The 14,548-nt window shown below is 29.9% G+C and overlaps 1 protein-coding gene across 1 annotated transcript; it reads left to right on the top strand.

Moving 5' to 3' along the window:
* The first annotated feature begins 4,269 nt into the window (after nucleotides 1-4,269).
* Nucleotides 4,270-6,807, top strand: LOC111678232. Its single transcript, XM_023439511.2, has one exon. The coding sequence runs from the start codon at nucleotides 4,279-4,281 to the stop codon at nucleotides 6,520-6,522; it is 2,244 nt and encodes a 747-aa protein (XP_023295279.2). The 5' UTR covers nucleotides 4,270-4,278; the 3' UTR covers nucleotides 6,523-6,807.
* Nucleotides 6,808-14,548: the final 7,741 nt, after the last annotated feature.

The raw sequence follows: 14,548 nt of genomic DNA on the forward strand, positions 1-14,548 counted from the left end.
GTTCAGTTCTAGTTCAGTTCTAGTTCAGTTCTAGTTCAGTTCTAGTTCAGTTCTAGTTCAGTTCTAGTTCAGTTCTAGTTCAGTTCTAGTTCAGTTTAGTTCAAGTTCAATTTAGTTCTAGGTCAGTTCTAGTTCAGTTCTAGTTCAGTTCGAGATCAGTTCTAGTTCAGTTTAGGTCTAGTACAGTTCTAGTTCAGAGTTTAGTTCTGGTTCTAAGTTTGCTAAGACCTTGAAGTTCATCAGTTTATCGAAATTGACAAAGTAAATTCATCAGACTATAAACTCCAAAATGTGTTACTAAGTTTGTATATATCCTTTATCTAGTGTGGTGACTAGAGTAAGAATTCTAAGAATTTGTCTAAAAGCTTACACATGCAGATGCAATTAATAGTAGGAAAATGTACTACTGTATATTAAATAAAGCTTTATAAATTTCAAAGAAAAAGAAGTTTGAGGGAATATATATAAGTATACTCAAAAAGTATAGTAGTTATTAAAAAAAATTAGCCTTGCAATTGTAAAATTTTTCAACAGCAAACAAGATTTAAACAAAAATTCTTGGTATAGTGATTTTTCCAAGAAAAAGCTTTCAAAAACCCGCCAGATACTCCAATCATGTAGAAAGCAAAACATGAAATATCATTGACATTGCACTTGTTTGGTTGTGGTGTTTGATATAGCTTAAACCTTGGACTTGCTTCCCATTTTCTTTAGTTTTCCTTTTTTCCTTTTGGTTTTTGGTTTATTTGATGGCCATGTGCTTAAGTTTACATATGTATGTATATATGAATGTTTATTATTTTTGTTAAGGTTAAAGAGAAAAAAGGATGCTATTTAGAGAGAGAGGGAGAGTAAAAGTAAATTTAGAGATTAAATGCAACTACCAGTAATAAAAAGCTTTTTATTTGCATTTTTACGTTTAATTGTAACATGAAAAGGAAATTTTCAATGAAAACATTTACAATTTAGTCTTTCAACGATACGGTTCTTATAGACAAATAAAATCTATAACATAAAAAAAGTTTAAAGTTAATAAATACACAAAAGTATTACATTAAAGTTTTAACTAAAACCTAAAAAAATTAAATCTTTTTAAATAAAGTCAAAGTTATACTAGAAATCGTAAAGGAAACCAATTATATCAAATGCATATGAATAAATAACGATTGTTTTACTTAGAAAAGTGTAAATTCCATTGGATATATTACGAAAAATCGTGTTGCTTAAAAAAAGAAAAATAAAAATAACACCTAAACTCTCAAAAAAAAAGTTCCTAAACAAAGTTGCCAACAACTGAGTGTTAGTTTGTGCTTTTTAAAAAAAAGTAAAGCAACATGTTTCGTTATTAACTGTTGCTTATTTTATTTAAAACAAAATTGTAAACAATTTTATTAATTAAATCAACAATAAACCCAACGATTTTAAAACAAAACTTTATTCCAAGGTTGTCTTTTTCGATTTTAAAACCTTTAGTAGCAAAATTCCCTTAAACGTTCGCTTGCAATTTTAAAAGCCGTCTTAAATAAAATCGAAATATTTCATGATTTTATCACCTGTGATTTAAGGAAAATAAAAACCAAGTTAAATCCTCTATTAAAGGGTAAGTAAATAATTGTATTATTGGCTGCTACTGGCTGACTGTGATAGCGAGAATGATTAGATTAAAAAAAAAATGTTTCAATATTTTAAATTCAAAATGCATTGCAACAGCTAAAAGGCATGCATTTTTAAACCTTAAACTGGATGCTGTGGTCTTTTAAGGTGTTGGCAGTGTGTAACAGGAATTTAATTGAAGGTCAAGGTTTTTCAAACATTCAGTATTTAACAGCAACAATTTGCTACCATTAGTTCTAGTTATTAAGGAAACTATTGCCTAGTGGTAGAATCTCAAGGAAATGTTATTGAGTTAAATATCATCAATTTAAGGTGAATGTCGCTTTAAAAAAGGAGATGCAAAAATAAAATAGAACAGAACTAGAACTGAACTAGAACTGAACTAGAACTGAACTAGAACTGAACTAGAACTGAACTAGAACTGAACTAGAACTGAACTAGAACTGAACTGAACTGAACTAGAACTGAACTAGAACTGAACTAGAACTGAACTAGAACTGAACTAGAACTGAACTAGAACTGAACTAGAACTGAACTAGAACTGAACTAGAACTGAACTAGAACTGAACTAGAACTGAACTAGAACTGAACTAGAACTTAACTAGAACTGAACTAGAACTGAACTAGAACTGAACTAGAACTGAACTAGAACTGAACTAGAACTGAACTAGAACTGAACTAGAACTGAACTAGAACTGAACTAGAACTGAACTAGAACTGAACTAGAACTGAACTAGAACTGAACTAGAACTGAACTAGAACTGAACTAGAACTGAACAAGAACTCAACCGCAACTGAACTAAAACTAAACTAGAACGAAATTGAACTTAAATTAAAGTTGAAATAAAAGAAAACAAAATTTGCCCTCCCAACGCTTGAGCTGGATTCGCCGCTGCCTTTCAAATTTCATAACATATGATCTAGTAATAATATTTCTTATCATAGAAAACCTTTTCAATCTTCAACAATTAATCAGAAACACATACATGAAGATAGCTGTATGTATAGAAAGACAGGAAATTATAATGAAATCCTAGTTAGAAGTAATGATTATTAACTATTTGTTGTTTTTATTTTCTTTTTTCCCATATCCAAGGTGAAGGTTAATAAACATAAATACAAAAAATAAAAAATCATAACAAAAATAAAAATAAACTATACGTGTAAAAAAAAGCTTCATGCTATAAGGACAAATAAGGATTCAATATCAAGGTTAGCAATGAGAAATGTAGGTTTTTGTTTGTACATAAATACAAAAGTAAACGCTACTCTCTTCAAATCAAGAAGAAGATGGAAAAAGAGAAAATAAAAAGAGAAATTTTGTTTATGATAATATTTTATTGTTGAAGAAATATAAAACAAAAAAAAATATTTTCATATAATGGGAGTTAAGCAACTGCTGGCTGATGCTGCAGCATTTGTACTTTTAACTGCATACAGGTGTTTGGCAGCAGATAAAAATAGATTAATTGCAAACGTCAACGATAAAGGTTGCTGCAGCAAGTCGTAATAAAATCATAGAAAACCATTTAACGAAATATTTATATACTTAAACATATACATACATATACAGAAATTGGCGGTTAAATATACATACAAGTAATACAAAAAAAAAAAAATAAATATAAAAAAATTAAAGAATTTCTGTGAAATTAAAATGTGTATAATATACATCTTAAGTAAACAAGTTAAATAAAATAATTAAAAATGTTATTAAAATTAATTATAAAAAGTAGTTAAGAAAATGGTTAATATTAATCATACGACATGATGTGCAAACGGAACAAGAACTGAACCAGAACTGAACTACAACTGAACAATAATTGAATTAGAACTAAAATAGAACTGAAATGAACTAGAACGGAACAAGAACTGAGCCAGAACTGAACTACAACTGCACAAGAACTGAATTAGAACTGAAATAGAACTAAACTAAAACGGAACATGAACTTAATTAGAACTGAACTAGAACTTAACTACAACTATAATAGAATTGAAATAGAAATGAACTAGAACTCAAATAGAACTGAACTAGAACTCAAATAGAACTAAACTAGAACTGAACTAGAACTGAACTAGAACTGAACTAGAACTGAACTAGAACTGAACTAGAACTGAACTAGAACTGAACTAGAACTGAACTAGAACTGAACTAGAACTGAACTAGAACTGAACTAGAACTGAACTAGAACTGAACTAGAACTGAACTAGAACTGAACTAGAACTGAACTAGAACTGAACTAGAACTGAACTAGAACTGAACTAGAACTGAACTAGAACTGAACTAGAACTGAACTAGAACTGAACTAGAACTTAACTAGAACTGAACTAGAACTGAACTAGAACTGAACTAGAACTGAACTAGAACTGAACTAGAACTGAACTAGAACTGAACTAAGCTAAAACTGTTTTACCAAAATTTGGAAAACGCATTTTAGGGGAAAGCTTTTTACGCTTTTAAAAGAAGCTTTTAAAGTTTTTGTGGTGTTTAGCTGGATTTGGATCTTAACTTTATAAAAGCTTTACAAAAAAAATACAAGATCGTTTTACAGAAAAATCAAAATGAATTTTGATCTTTTGGATTTACAGCTGCATAGAATAAATAATAAATAAAATATTTCCTTCTTTCCAGACAAAAACCGAACTTTTTAAACCACAACAAACATGGCTGTGTCACATAAAACAAATAATTTAATCAACTGTAATCGATGCCATTTACCGTTTAATTTTAAAAATACCGCGCCAAAAATGTTATCGTGTAAACATTGGTATTGTTTCAATTGTCTGGAACAACTAACGCACACAGCCAGAGATAAAGATTCACAATTTCTCGAATGTTTGCAATGTCAAAAGTCATTTGGACTAATGGGCTGGCAAAAATTAGGTGGGGAAGAGATATTGCAACAGTATGAAAACAAAAAATTACAAATATTACAAAATGTTGCTAATAACAATAAAAGTGATAATAATAATATGACAAAATTTGGTTGTGAAGATGAATTTGCTCAAAAAGATTTCGATTTGGAAAATGGTAATAAAACGAGATCGGCCTCCTTAAATTCCGAAAATTCTATAGGCAGTTTTGGTTATTTCAATAACAACAACAATAATAAAGCACATGATTTAGAAATAAATTTAAATTTAAGATCACATAACGGCAATAGGGGCGTTAATGTAAGTGAAAAAATGCTGCCAGGAGAAAATTGTTTTATACACGGTATGCCAAATACTTTGTGGTGTCAAACCTGCCTAACGGTATTATGTAGGGGCTGCAATGCTGGCACAGAGCATAAAGATCATAAAATAGAAAATCAATTGGAGGCCAAAGAATTCTATCAGAATCGTGTCCAACAGGAATTTATACAAATACAAGTCAGTGTAGAGGAGATGGAAAATTTAAAACATCTACAAAAGGGTTTTCTTTTAAAACTCCTAGAAACTTGTTGCACTTTAAAGTTACAAATAGAACATGAGCTGGTTATAAACTCGAATACGGGAGATATAGATGAAATGAAGGATACCATGAAAAATTTACAATTATGTTTTGGTTTGTTGGGCAAACAGACACCCCATGAAATATTGAAACTCTATAAAGTGATTAAAGATGAAAATTGTAAATTTAAATTGAAACACAAGCAAATGTTGCAACAATGTAAAATGCAACAATTACTGAGTAAAAGTCAAAGAATTTTAGATTTTGATTTATTAAAAGAGGTTCTACAAAAAATCGACTCTTCTAACTGTGCAGCAGGAGATTTGAATAAATTAAACGAGAATTGGTTTAATGAAACGGAAGCTAATAGCCGTGACAGTAATTCTATAATGATTTTAACCAACTATTGCATTTATCGTTTATACATGTCCTATATGCGTCAACAGCAACAATTTATCGAACAGCAATTTATGCGTTATCAACAGTATCATCAAGAACAGAAACAAAATTTAATTAAACAATTTAAAATGTTGCAGCAACATTCAGCAGCTGCAGCTTTGGCTGTCTCTCAACAACAACAACAAGACTCAATGGCCTGTAGCAACAACAACAACAATAACAACACCGCCATCAACACCACCAATGAATTTACCACCTTTTTTAGTCAGGATAAGGATAAACCAAAAACTTATGCTGAAATTGCCACCATACAAAATGCCCACCAATTTGATTCTAATGAAAACTCGAATGGTTTTGATCTGATAACCACCTCGAATAATTTTCAACCATATAAAAAACCCTTAAACAAATCCTATGAAGAACCGCGTAAAACTGTTCAACTTCTCTTTAATCCCATCAATAATGAAAATAATCAAATATATTTTTTCGATTTCGAACGTAATGGCCTGCCTATGGGTCGTGTATTAATTAAGGTTTTTGCCGATATAGCTCCCAAAATGTCTTATAATTTCCATGCTTTGGCCACGCATGAAAAAGGTTTTGGTTATAGTGGTTGTAAAGTATTTGAATGTCATCCAAATGAAAGCATTATTACCGGAGATATCGAACAAAATACCGGCTATAGTAGTCGTTCTATATATGAAGATGTACAATTTATACCAGACGATACAAATATAACACCATTTCCTGGTGCTGTAGGCATGCGTAGGGCAAAGAAAAAATTCGATTCTCAAGGTTTAGTGGGTTCACAATTTCGTATTATTCTAACCGAATTGGGTTTTACCGCCATTTTTGCTTGTGTCATAGAGGGTTTGGAGGTGGTAAAGAAAATCTCTCAAACTTTAGTACAAAATGATAAAATACATGGCACAACTTGTGTTGCAAGTGCTGTTGGTTCCAATGGTTCTCTGAATAATGTTAATAATGTGAATGGTGTTGCCAGTGTGGCGGGTATATTTATAACTCAATGTGGTCTATACGAATTTGTTAAACGTGATATTATGTGTGGAATTTAAAGTACAAGTGTAGTTTCAGCTAGAATTTTATTTATTTGAATTGTAATCTGGTTATAAGACTTTTAGAACTTGAGGTCCAAGAAGTAAGAAAATGCATTAGAAATTAAAAAAAAGACGCATGGAATTTGGCCAAAGAAATGAAAAAAATCGTAAATATATTTTTAAATTAATAAGCTTTTGTTACTAGACTAAAAGCTCTTTTGTCTTAAACTTAAGTTTCATTAGTTTCTAGATTAAAGAGTTTGGATATTAAGTTCTCCGGACTAAAGATTTTTACTATCTGTATTTAACGGACTAAAAACCTTTATTTAGTGTTATAGTTTGTATACTAAAGAATTTTATTCTATAGATTAAACAGAAGATTTTGTCTTTGGACAAAAGAGCATTAAACTAAAAAGCTTAATGTCACTACATTCTAAAAAATAACATCCTGCGAAATCTTTCAAAAATACGTTTCCCTTTTTTTATCAAAAATTATCGAGTCATATCCATTAAATACTCTTTAGTCTCAGGATTAATGAAAGTTTTTAGTCTCCAATAAAGTATCTGGACTAGAGAGAATCTAATAGTCTCTACACTAAATAAAGTCTTTAATCTGTGGACTAAAGAGAGTCTTAGTTTGTAGACTAATGAGAGTATTTAGTTTGTAGACTAAAGAGAGTCTTCTGTCTGTAAATTAAAGAGAGTCTTTAGTCTGTGGATGAGTTAGTGTGGACTAAATAAAGTCTTTAGTCTCCGGGATCAAAAGAGTATTTGGCTAAAGAGAATTTAATCTCTTGTCTCTGGACTAAAGAGAGTTTTTAGTTTGTGGACAAAAGCGATTATTTAATCTGTAGAAATTTCTTAGATTCTGAACATAAAAAGTGGTTCTCTAGCCTTTAGACAAAAGAACGATTTTCTAGTCTCTGGATTGAAGTGATACTTTAGTCTCTGGAATAAATAGTGTTTAGTCTGCAGACTGTCTTTAGTCTCAGGTGGAAAGAGATTATTTAATATCTGCACTTAATCTTAGTCTCTAAAAGTAAAAAGCTTTAGTTCTCTAGCCTTTTTAGTCTTTAGTCTTAGGAGTCTAGAGTTTAACTGAAAGTACATATTTCAGTTAATGAATTAAAAATAGACCATGGACCAATGCAACTTAATTCTCAGTGTCTATACTCTAATAACTAAAGAACTTAGTATTTATACAAAAGAGAGTGCTTAGACTAAAATGGTTTAGTCTCTAGGCTAAATGGCTGTAGTCTCCAGACTTAAGGGTTTGTTCTTTGGATTAAACAATTAAGTATCCGGACTGAAGAGTTTTCGCCATAGGACTAAATAGCTTTATGCTATGCTTTATATTAAAGAGCTTTAGTAAAGAGCTTTATACTATGAACTAAGAAGATATAATCTGTACAATATAAAACTTTAATTAGAATGTTAATATCTAAACTAAAGACAAAAAACTTGAGTAAAGAGCTTTATACTGTGAACTAAGGAGATGTAATCTGTGAACTTTAAAGCTTATAACAGAGTGTTAAAATTTTATTTTATATTTATCTAGACTAAAGAACTTTTGTCTTTAGAGTGCAGACTAAAATAGTTTAGTATCCAGACTAAATAACTGTAGTCTTTAGACTAATGTGATAGATTTTGATACGAACTGAAGAGCTTTCGTCATATGACTAAAGAGCTTTATTCTCTTTTATTATAGAACTTTAATAATTGGACTTAAAGACCTTTAATACTCAGAACTAAGGAAATGTAATCTGTTAACTATAAAGTTTTAATGAGAGTGTTAATATCTAGATTATGAACTATATCTTATATAAAGCCTTCGCCTTTGAACTAAAGAGATTTAGTCTTTGGACTTAAGAGATTTAGTCTCTAAACTAAAGAGCTTAAATATCTAGTATAAAGACTTTTAGTTTTCAAGCTTTAGACTTTATTCTAAACAGCTTTAGTTTCACGATTAGTTTTCAAAATTCAAAAGAGAAAAACACATAATTAATAAAATTTAAAACGAAATTTAAACCAAAACTTATTTAGTTAAAAAAAAGATTAGAAAACAACTATTAACTAAGCACTATTAGAATATTTGGAAAATTTTACACTAAAACTAATATTTAAAACGAAACTAAGAAAATTAAAAACGTTAAACGAAATTTAAGATAATAAAAACTTAACAACTACAAATTATTAAAATGTTAACTGTCTTTTAAAACAATATATCAAATAAAACATATTTTAAATTATAGAAAAAAAAATAAATTAAAAACAAACTAAACAAAATAAACGTATATATATTTGTAATAAATACAAGCACAAAAAGTTTAACATAATATGGTTAAACTTTTAGGTGCAAAAATAGTTAAATAGATATATTTTAAAAATTAAATAAACCAATGAAATTGTGTTTAGGGAATTTGAATAATGTTAAATAATAAAAATAAAAAACAATTTTTAAAACACTAGCGCTACAAAGATACCTGTTGAAAATATAATTTTTGAAAAAGAATATAAAATAAAATTAACGAAAACAAAAATTTTACAATAAATAAAAATAAGAACAGAAAGAAAATTTTGTTAAAATTAAAATAAAATATTAATAAAAATCCGTTCCACAAAACGTCTAAATAATATTATAATAAAAATTTAAACAAAATGACTTTATAACCAAATGCATTAACTCCATAAAAAATAATGGAAAAATGTCAAATAGATAAGTAAAATATTTTGCAGATTAAGCACAGTTTGGTTATTAAAATTTATTAAGAAAATAATAAATGGAGTTAAGCACTTTGTCTTCTATAAATAGCATCAAGAAATATTTGCAAAAAATTGCCAAAAATATATATAATTTTATACCCTTCACCTTCGTGAGATGGGTATAAATAAGTTTGTCATTCCGTTTGTAATTTCCACAATATAATTTTCAACCCTATAAAGTATATATATTCTGGATCCTTATAGATAGCAAAGCCGATTAGGCCTTGTCCGTTTGTCTGTCTGTCTGTCTGTTGAAATCAATTTTCTAAAGACTCCAGATATCTTCGATATCCAAATCTTCGATAATTCTGTCAGACATGCTTTCGAGAAGTTTTCTATTGAAAATCAGCAAAATCGGTCCATTAATAACTGAGATATCGGCAAAAATCTGAGACTTACTCTGAAAATTTTCTCAACAAATTATAAATAAAAGTATAAAAACAACATCAAGGAGATAAAGCAGTAATCTGTTAGTAATACTGCTTATATTTGTTTGAGGGTGGTAATACAGTTTGACGGTGGTAGTACAGTACAAAGGCTAATATTTCATTCTGCCCTAATACAGTTTATATTTGTTTGTGTGTTTGTTATGTGTGAAAAAGACCACCGTGGGATAAGGCCGTTAAGGCAGGTGCTCACGTTAAACTCTCGACATTCCTGTATCTTTGTAGGGTGTAGAGTGACAGACTGTCGAGAGTTTTAACGTAAGCACCTGCCGTGTCAGCCTTATCTCACGGTGGTCTTTTTCATCCACAGGGTAGACTTGAGAACGGTCTACCATCGCCCTTTTTTCTTCAATGAAAAAGTCAGGTGGCAATTTTTGTACATTGGCTTTGACCGGTCCATGCTCGAGCTCGAGTACTCTAGCTATCTAATCTCTTGCCAAAGTAGTCAAGTTGTCGCCCAACCACACTACTATGGCTCTGTTGATTCGGCAACAGCACCTAGAGACGTAACCGGTAGACAGAAGTACGATCATCAATAAGCCGTAGACTTTGTTCTTACTCACAGGGACACACTGTGGTAATTCTGATATGAACAGAGTAAACCCTGAACATATCTGGACAAGGAAGGATAATTCAATGGTATCAAATGTATATGATACCTTTCATCCATCATCATTCAACCCAGAACACGTCTCATTTATACGACACATTCATAAGAGAAAAACATACGACACATTCATCAGGTAGACGGGTGGGGTAAGGCCCGCCGAACCTCACATTCATCCCGTACCATATACAATTAATACCAACTCATTTCCAACGCTTAGTCCCATTGTCACTCGACTGCAGGGTGTCTGTTGTTCTCGGCAACAGCACCGAACATATCCCGAAATATTGACTATTATCATGCATCAGTCTTTTATCCGCCACTTACTCTCCCCGCGGATTTGCGTTTTAACCACAGCCACTACGTGGATTCCGAAGGAACCTCAACCAACTGACCAGCCAGGACAAAGTCCTGCGGGCAACTGGCCACCCGTAGTACCAGATTTTGCGGTGCACTGGTTTGACCTCTGGCAATCTATGCAAGGGCTAAGCTAAGCAATTATTCAATCCCGGTCAGATTGGAGGTATTGGCCACCTCTTTATACCCAGGGCTTGCAATAACACCAAGGCGGAGGTCTCGCCAAGGTGACATGCCCCCGGGGGTGGGGGGTGCAGAGCGACAATTGACTTCCTCGTAGACAAGCACATATTTATAAAAACTATTTTTTAAAACATACTTGGTGAAGGGTATATAAGATTCGGCACAGCCGAATATAGAAATCTGACTTGTTTTAAATCTATTGGACTGCAACAAAATGTGTTTATGTTAAGAGAAAAAACAAAAATGCTTCTTATTTGCATTTTTTATTTGTTGTTGTCATAAATAAAGTAATTGGCCTAAAGTTCAATTATTTTTATATTATTAATTAATTAATTAAATATTGGATAAATTATATATAAAAATCTATTTATGTAAAAATAATCTTAAATGTTGCTTAAAATATTTATATTGTATGTTTGCTTCAATGTTTTACTAAATTAAACAAATAATTATGAAAAGCTACTCAAATAAGTAAAAAAAAAATCGTATAAAAATATCAAAAATAATATATATATTCATAATCGATATATAGAAATTCAATGTTAAAACAACAGAGAGTGAGAAAGCAATTTGAAAATTTTTGACTTGATAGAAATATTTCTGTTTACAGAAAGAAGTTATTTAAACTTTATTTAAAGATTAAACAAACTGCAAAGAAAGTTAAGGCTAAACGTTGTGACAATTGCAAAAGAATTCGTTAAAATGTAAAAAAATATTGTAATATTTTATTGAAAAAGAGTCAATAAAAAAACACACATACAAACATATTTAGAAAAAAATTTATAAAAAAACTGCCTACGAATTCATAGAAATTATTCTTGTGTTCATATCTAGAAAACACACAAAATCGATCAGTATTAAAATTTGAATTTAATTCGTATCAAATCTAGAATAAATAAACGTTTATTTTCAAAAAGGTTTAAGTTCCATTTGATTTTGAGGGTTAAAATAATGAAAATCTTTTGTCTTTGGACTAAAAGAATCTTTAGGCTTTGGACTAAAGAAACTCTTACTAAATATATTCTGAAGTCTCTGGAATAAAGTAAGAATTTATTTAGACTAAAGTATTCTTTAGTGCCTGGGTTAAAGATAATCTCTAGTCCTTGGAGTAAATAGAGTCAGTGGACTAAAGAGTCTTTTGTCTGAATCTTTATATTCTGAACTAATAAAGATATTTACTCTTTTGACTAGAGAGCAGAGTTCTATAGTAGAAAAGTCTTTTCTACTTTTTTCGACTTTCTTTGACTATTTTTTTTATTTTTTTTCGAGTTTTTCCGAATATTTTAGAGTTTTTGCTTTTTTCTCTTTTTTAAAATTTTTAAAATTTTCGACTATTTTTGACTTTTTGCTACTATTTTCGAGTTTTCGACCTTTTCCGAATATTCGACTTTTGTTGACTTTTTCACTTTATATGACTTTTTTCGACTTTTTTCTACTTATTACGACTTTTCGACTTTTATTTACAAATTCGACTTTTAGACGATAGTCGAGTTATCGACCGTTTTTGAACAAAATAGTCGACTTGAGTTTTCGACAAAAAGTCGATTGTTTGATTATTCGAAAGTCGATTTATAGAACCCTAGTACAGAGATAGAATTTAGCCTCTAAACTTTAGAGAATCTTTAGTCTTCGCATTTCAGAGACTAATTAGTCTCTTGGCAATAGATTCTTAAGTCTTTGAACTAAAGAGAGATCCTAGACCAAGAATAGTGTGGAATAAATAGTGTTTCGTTTGTAGACTGTATTTAGTCTCTGTCCAGACATTAAAATTATCTGCACTTAATTTTAGTGTCTGGACATAAAAAGCTTAAGTACTTCTCTAGCCTCTTCAGTCTTTACTTTTAAGAGACTATGGTCTATGGACTAAACAAGTTAAACCTCTGGAATGAAGGTTTTTGATTCAAGACTAAAGTTTAAGTTGAAAACTAAATTTTAATAGAAGTAAAGAGTCTTAAGTCACTGGCCTAATGAATATTTAGTTTTCTCTAAAAAAATACTAGTCTCTTAACTTAACGAGTCTTTAAACTCTAAACTAGACAGTTGAATCTATGAATTAAAGAATTCGTAGTTAATTGACTCTAAAAGCAACTTAAAGCTCAGGAATCAACATTTTTAGTTCCAGACTAAAATATAATTCTTTTGAACGAAAGAGCCCTCAATTGCTGAACTAAAGAGTCTTAGGTCCCTGGAATACTTTGAACTAAACAGTTCTTAGTTTTCTACAATAAAGAATCCTTATTTTGTGGAGTAAAGAGCTCTTAGTCGCTAGATTAAAGGCTCTTAGACTTAAGACCTAAGGCTCGGGAGTTAAGATTTTAGTTACATACTAAAGAATCTTTTTATATGGAATACAGAGGTACTTTTGACTTTTGTGGAATAGAGATTCTAAAGAATCTTTTTATAGGGATTACAGAGGTACTTTTGACTTTTGTGGAATAAAGAATTCTTTGTAGCTGGATGGACTTTAAACGAAAGGATCTTAAGTCGCTGAAGAAAATAGTCTTAAGTTCCTGGAATACAGTGATATTCCAAAGAGTTTTTGGTGTAATTAGCTGTGTCTTAGTTTTTAGAATAGAGAGATTTTTAGTATCTGCACTAGAGATTCTTGATCTTTGGAGATAAGAAGAAGGAACAAGAAACTTTATCACTTACGTAGAGAAATGTGGTTCTGGTGCCTCTGTAGACTAAATTATCTTTATACTGGGAACTAAAGAATTTTAGCCTATGAACTTAAAACTCAGGAATTAACATCCTGAAGAACTAAAGAGTCTTAAGTCACTGGCACTAAAGAGTCTTTAAAATGCCTAGTCTCTTGACTTAAGAATACTTAGACTCTGAACTAGACTCCTGAATATCTGAATCATTACTCTCATTACTAAATTAGGAAATTTTAAGTTACAAACTAAAGTATATTTCTTTCTTAGGGAATACAGTGGTACCTTGGACTATAGTTTCGACTTTTGTACAGTAAAAAGTTCTAACTTGCTGTATTAAAAGGACTTAAGACTAAAGAATCTTAAGAACTTATTTCTTTTTGAAACTAAACGAATTTTATATAAATTATAATGCAGAATTATTTTAATAAACTGCCAAATTGTTTTTTCGTCAAAAACTATAGAAAAAAAAATTAACTAAGAATTTAGAAAAAATATCATAAATATGTATATAAAAAACGAGATATATAAATTATACGAAATTAAATCCTTGAATATTAGAAATTTAATAAAAAAATTTAACTTTTAATTGATATCAAACAAAAAGTATTATGAATATAATTCGAAAACGAATTTAGTTGTAATAAAAAGAAAATATTAAAATAATAAAAAATTAAAAAATTTATAAAGAAATCCTCATGAGAACACATTGCGGCCAATTCACAATTGATGTCATATTGTTGTAACGTTGTATGTTAAAAAGACAAAAACACATTAATAATAAAAGAAAAATTACAACATACTACGATACAACCGTACAACACTGATTGTGAATTGGACAATTCTTAAGTTTCTATATCGGAGTCAAGTTTCTTTAGTTTCTATGTCAAGAAAGATTGAAAATTCTAGTAAAAACATGAAAGTCTGGAAGAAAAAATTTACGAATATTAAATGATATATTTTAAAAAATTAAAAAAAAAATAACTGTGACTACATTGATGCGGCTGGAGTATCTTTAAACAAAAATAAATTAG

This window comes from Lucilia cuprina, chromosome 4, assembly GCF_022045245.1.
Source record: "Lucilia cuprina isolate Lc7/37 chromosome 4, ASM2204524v1, whole genome shotgun sequence".
NCBI lineage: Eukaryota > Metazoa > Arthropoda > Insecta > Diptera > Calliphoridae > Lucilia > Lucilia cuprina.

What these genes read in the sequence shown, in the direction of transcription:
- LOC111678232 (XM_023439511.2), top strand. Translation starts at nt 4,279, where the DNA reads ATGGCTGTGTCACATAAAACAAATAATTTAATCAACTGTAATCGATGC.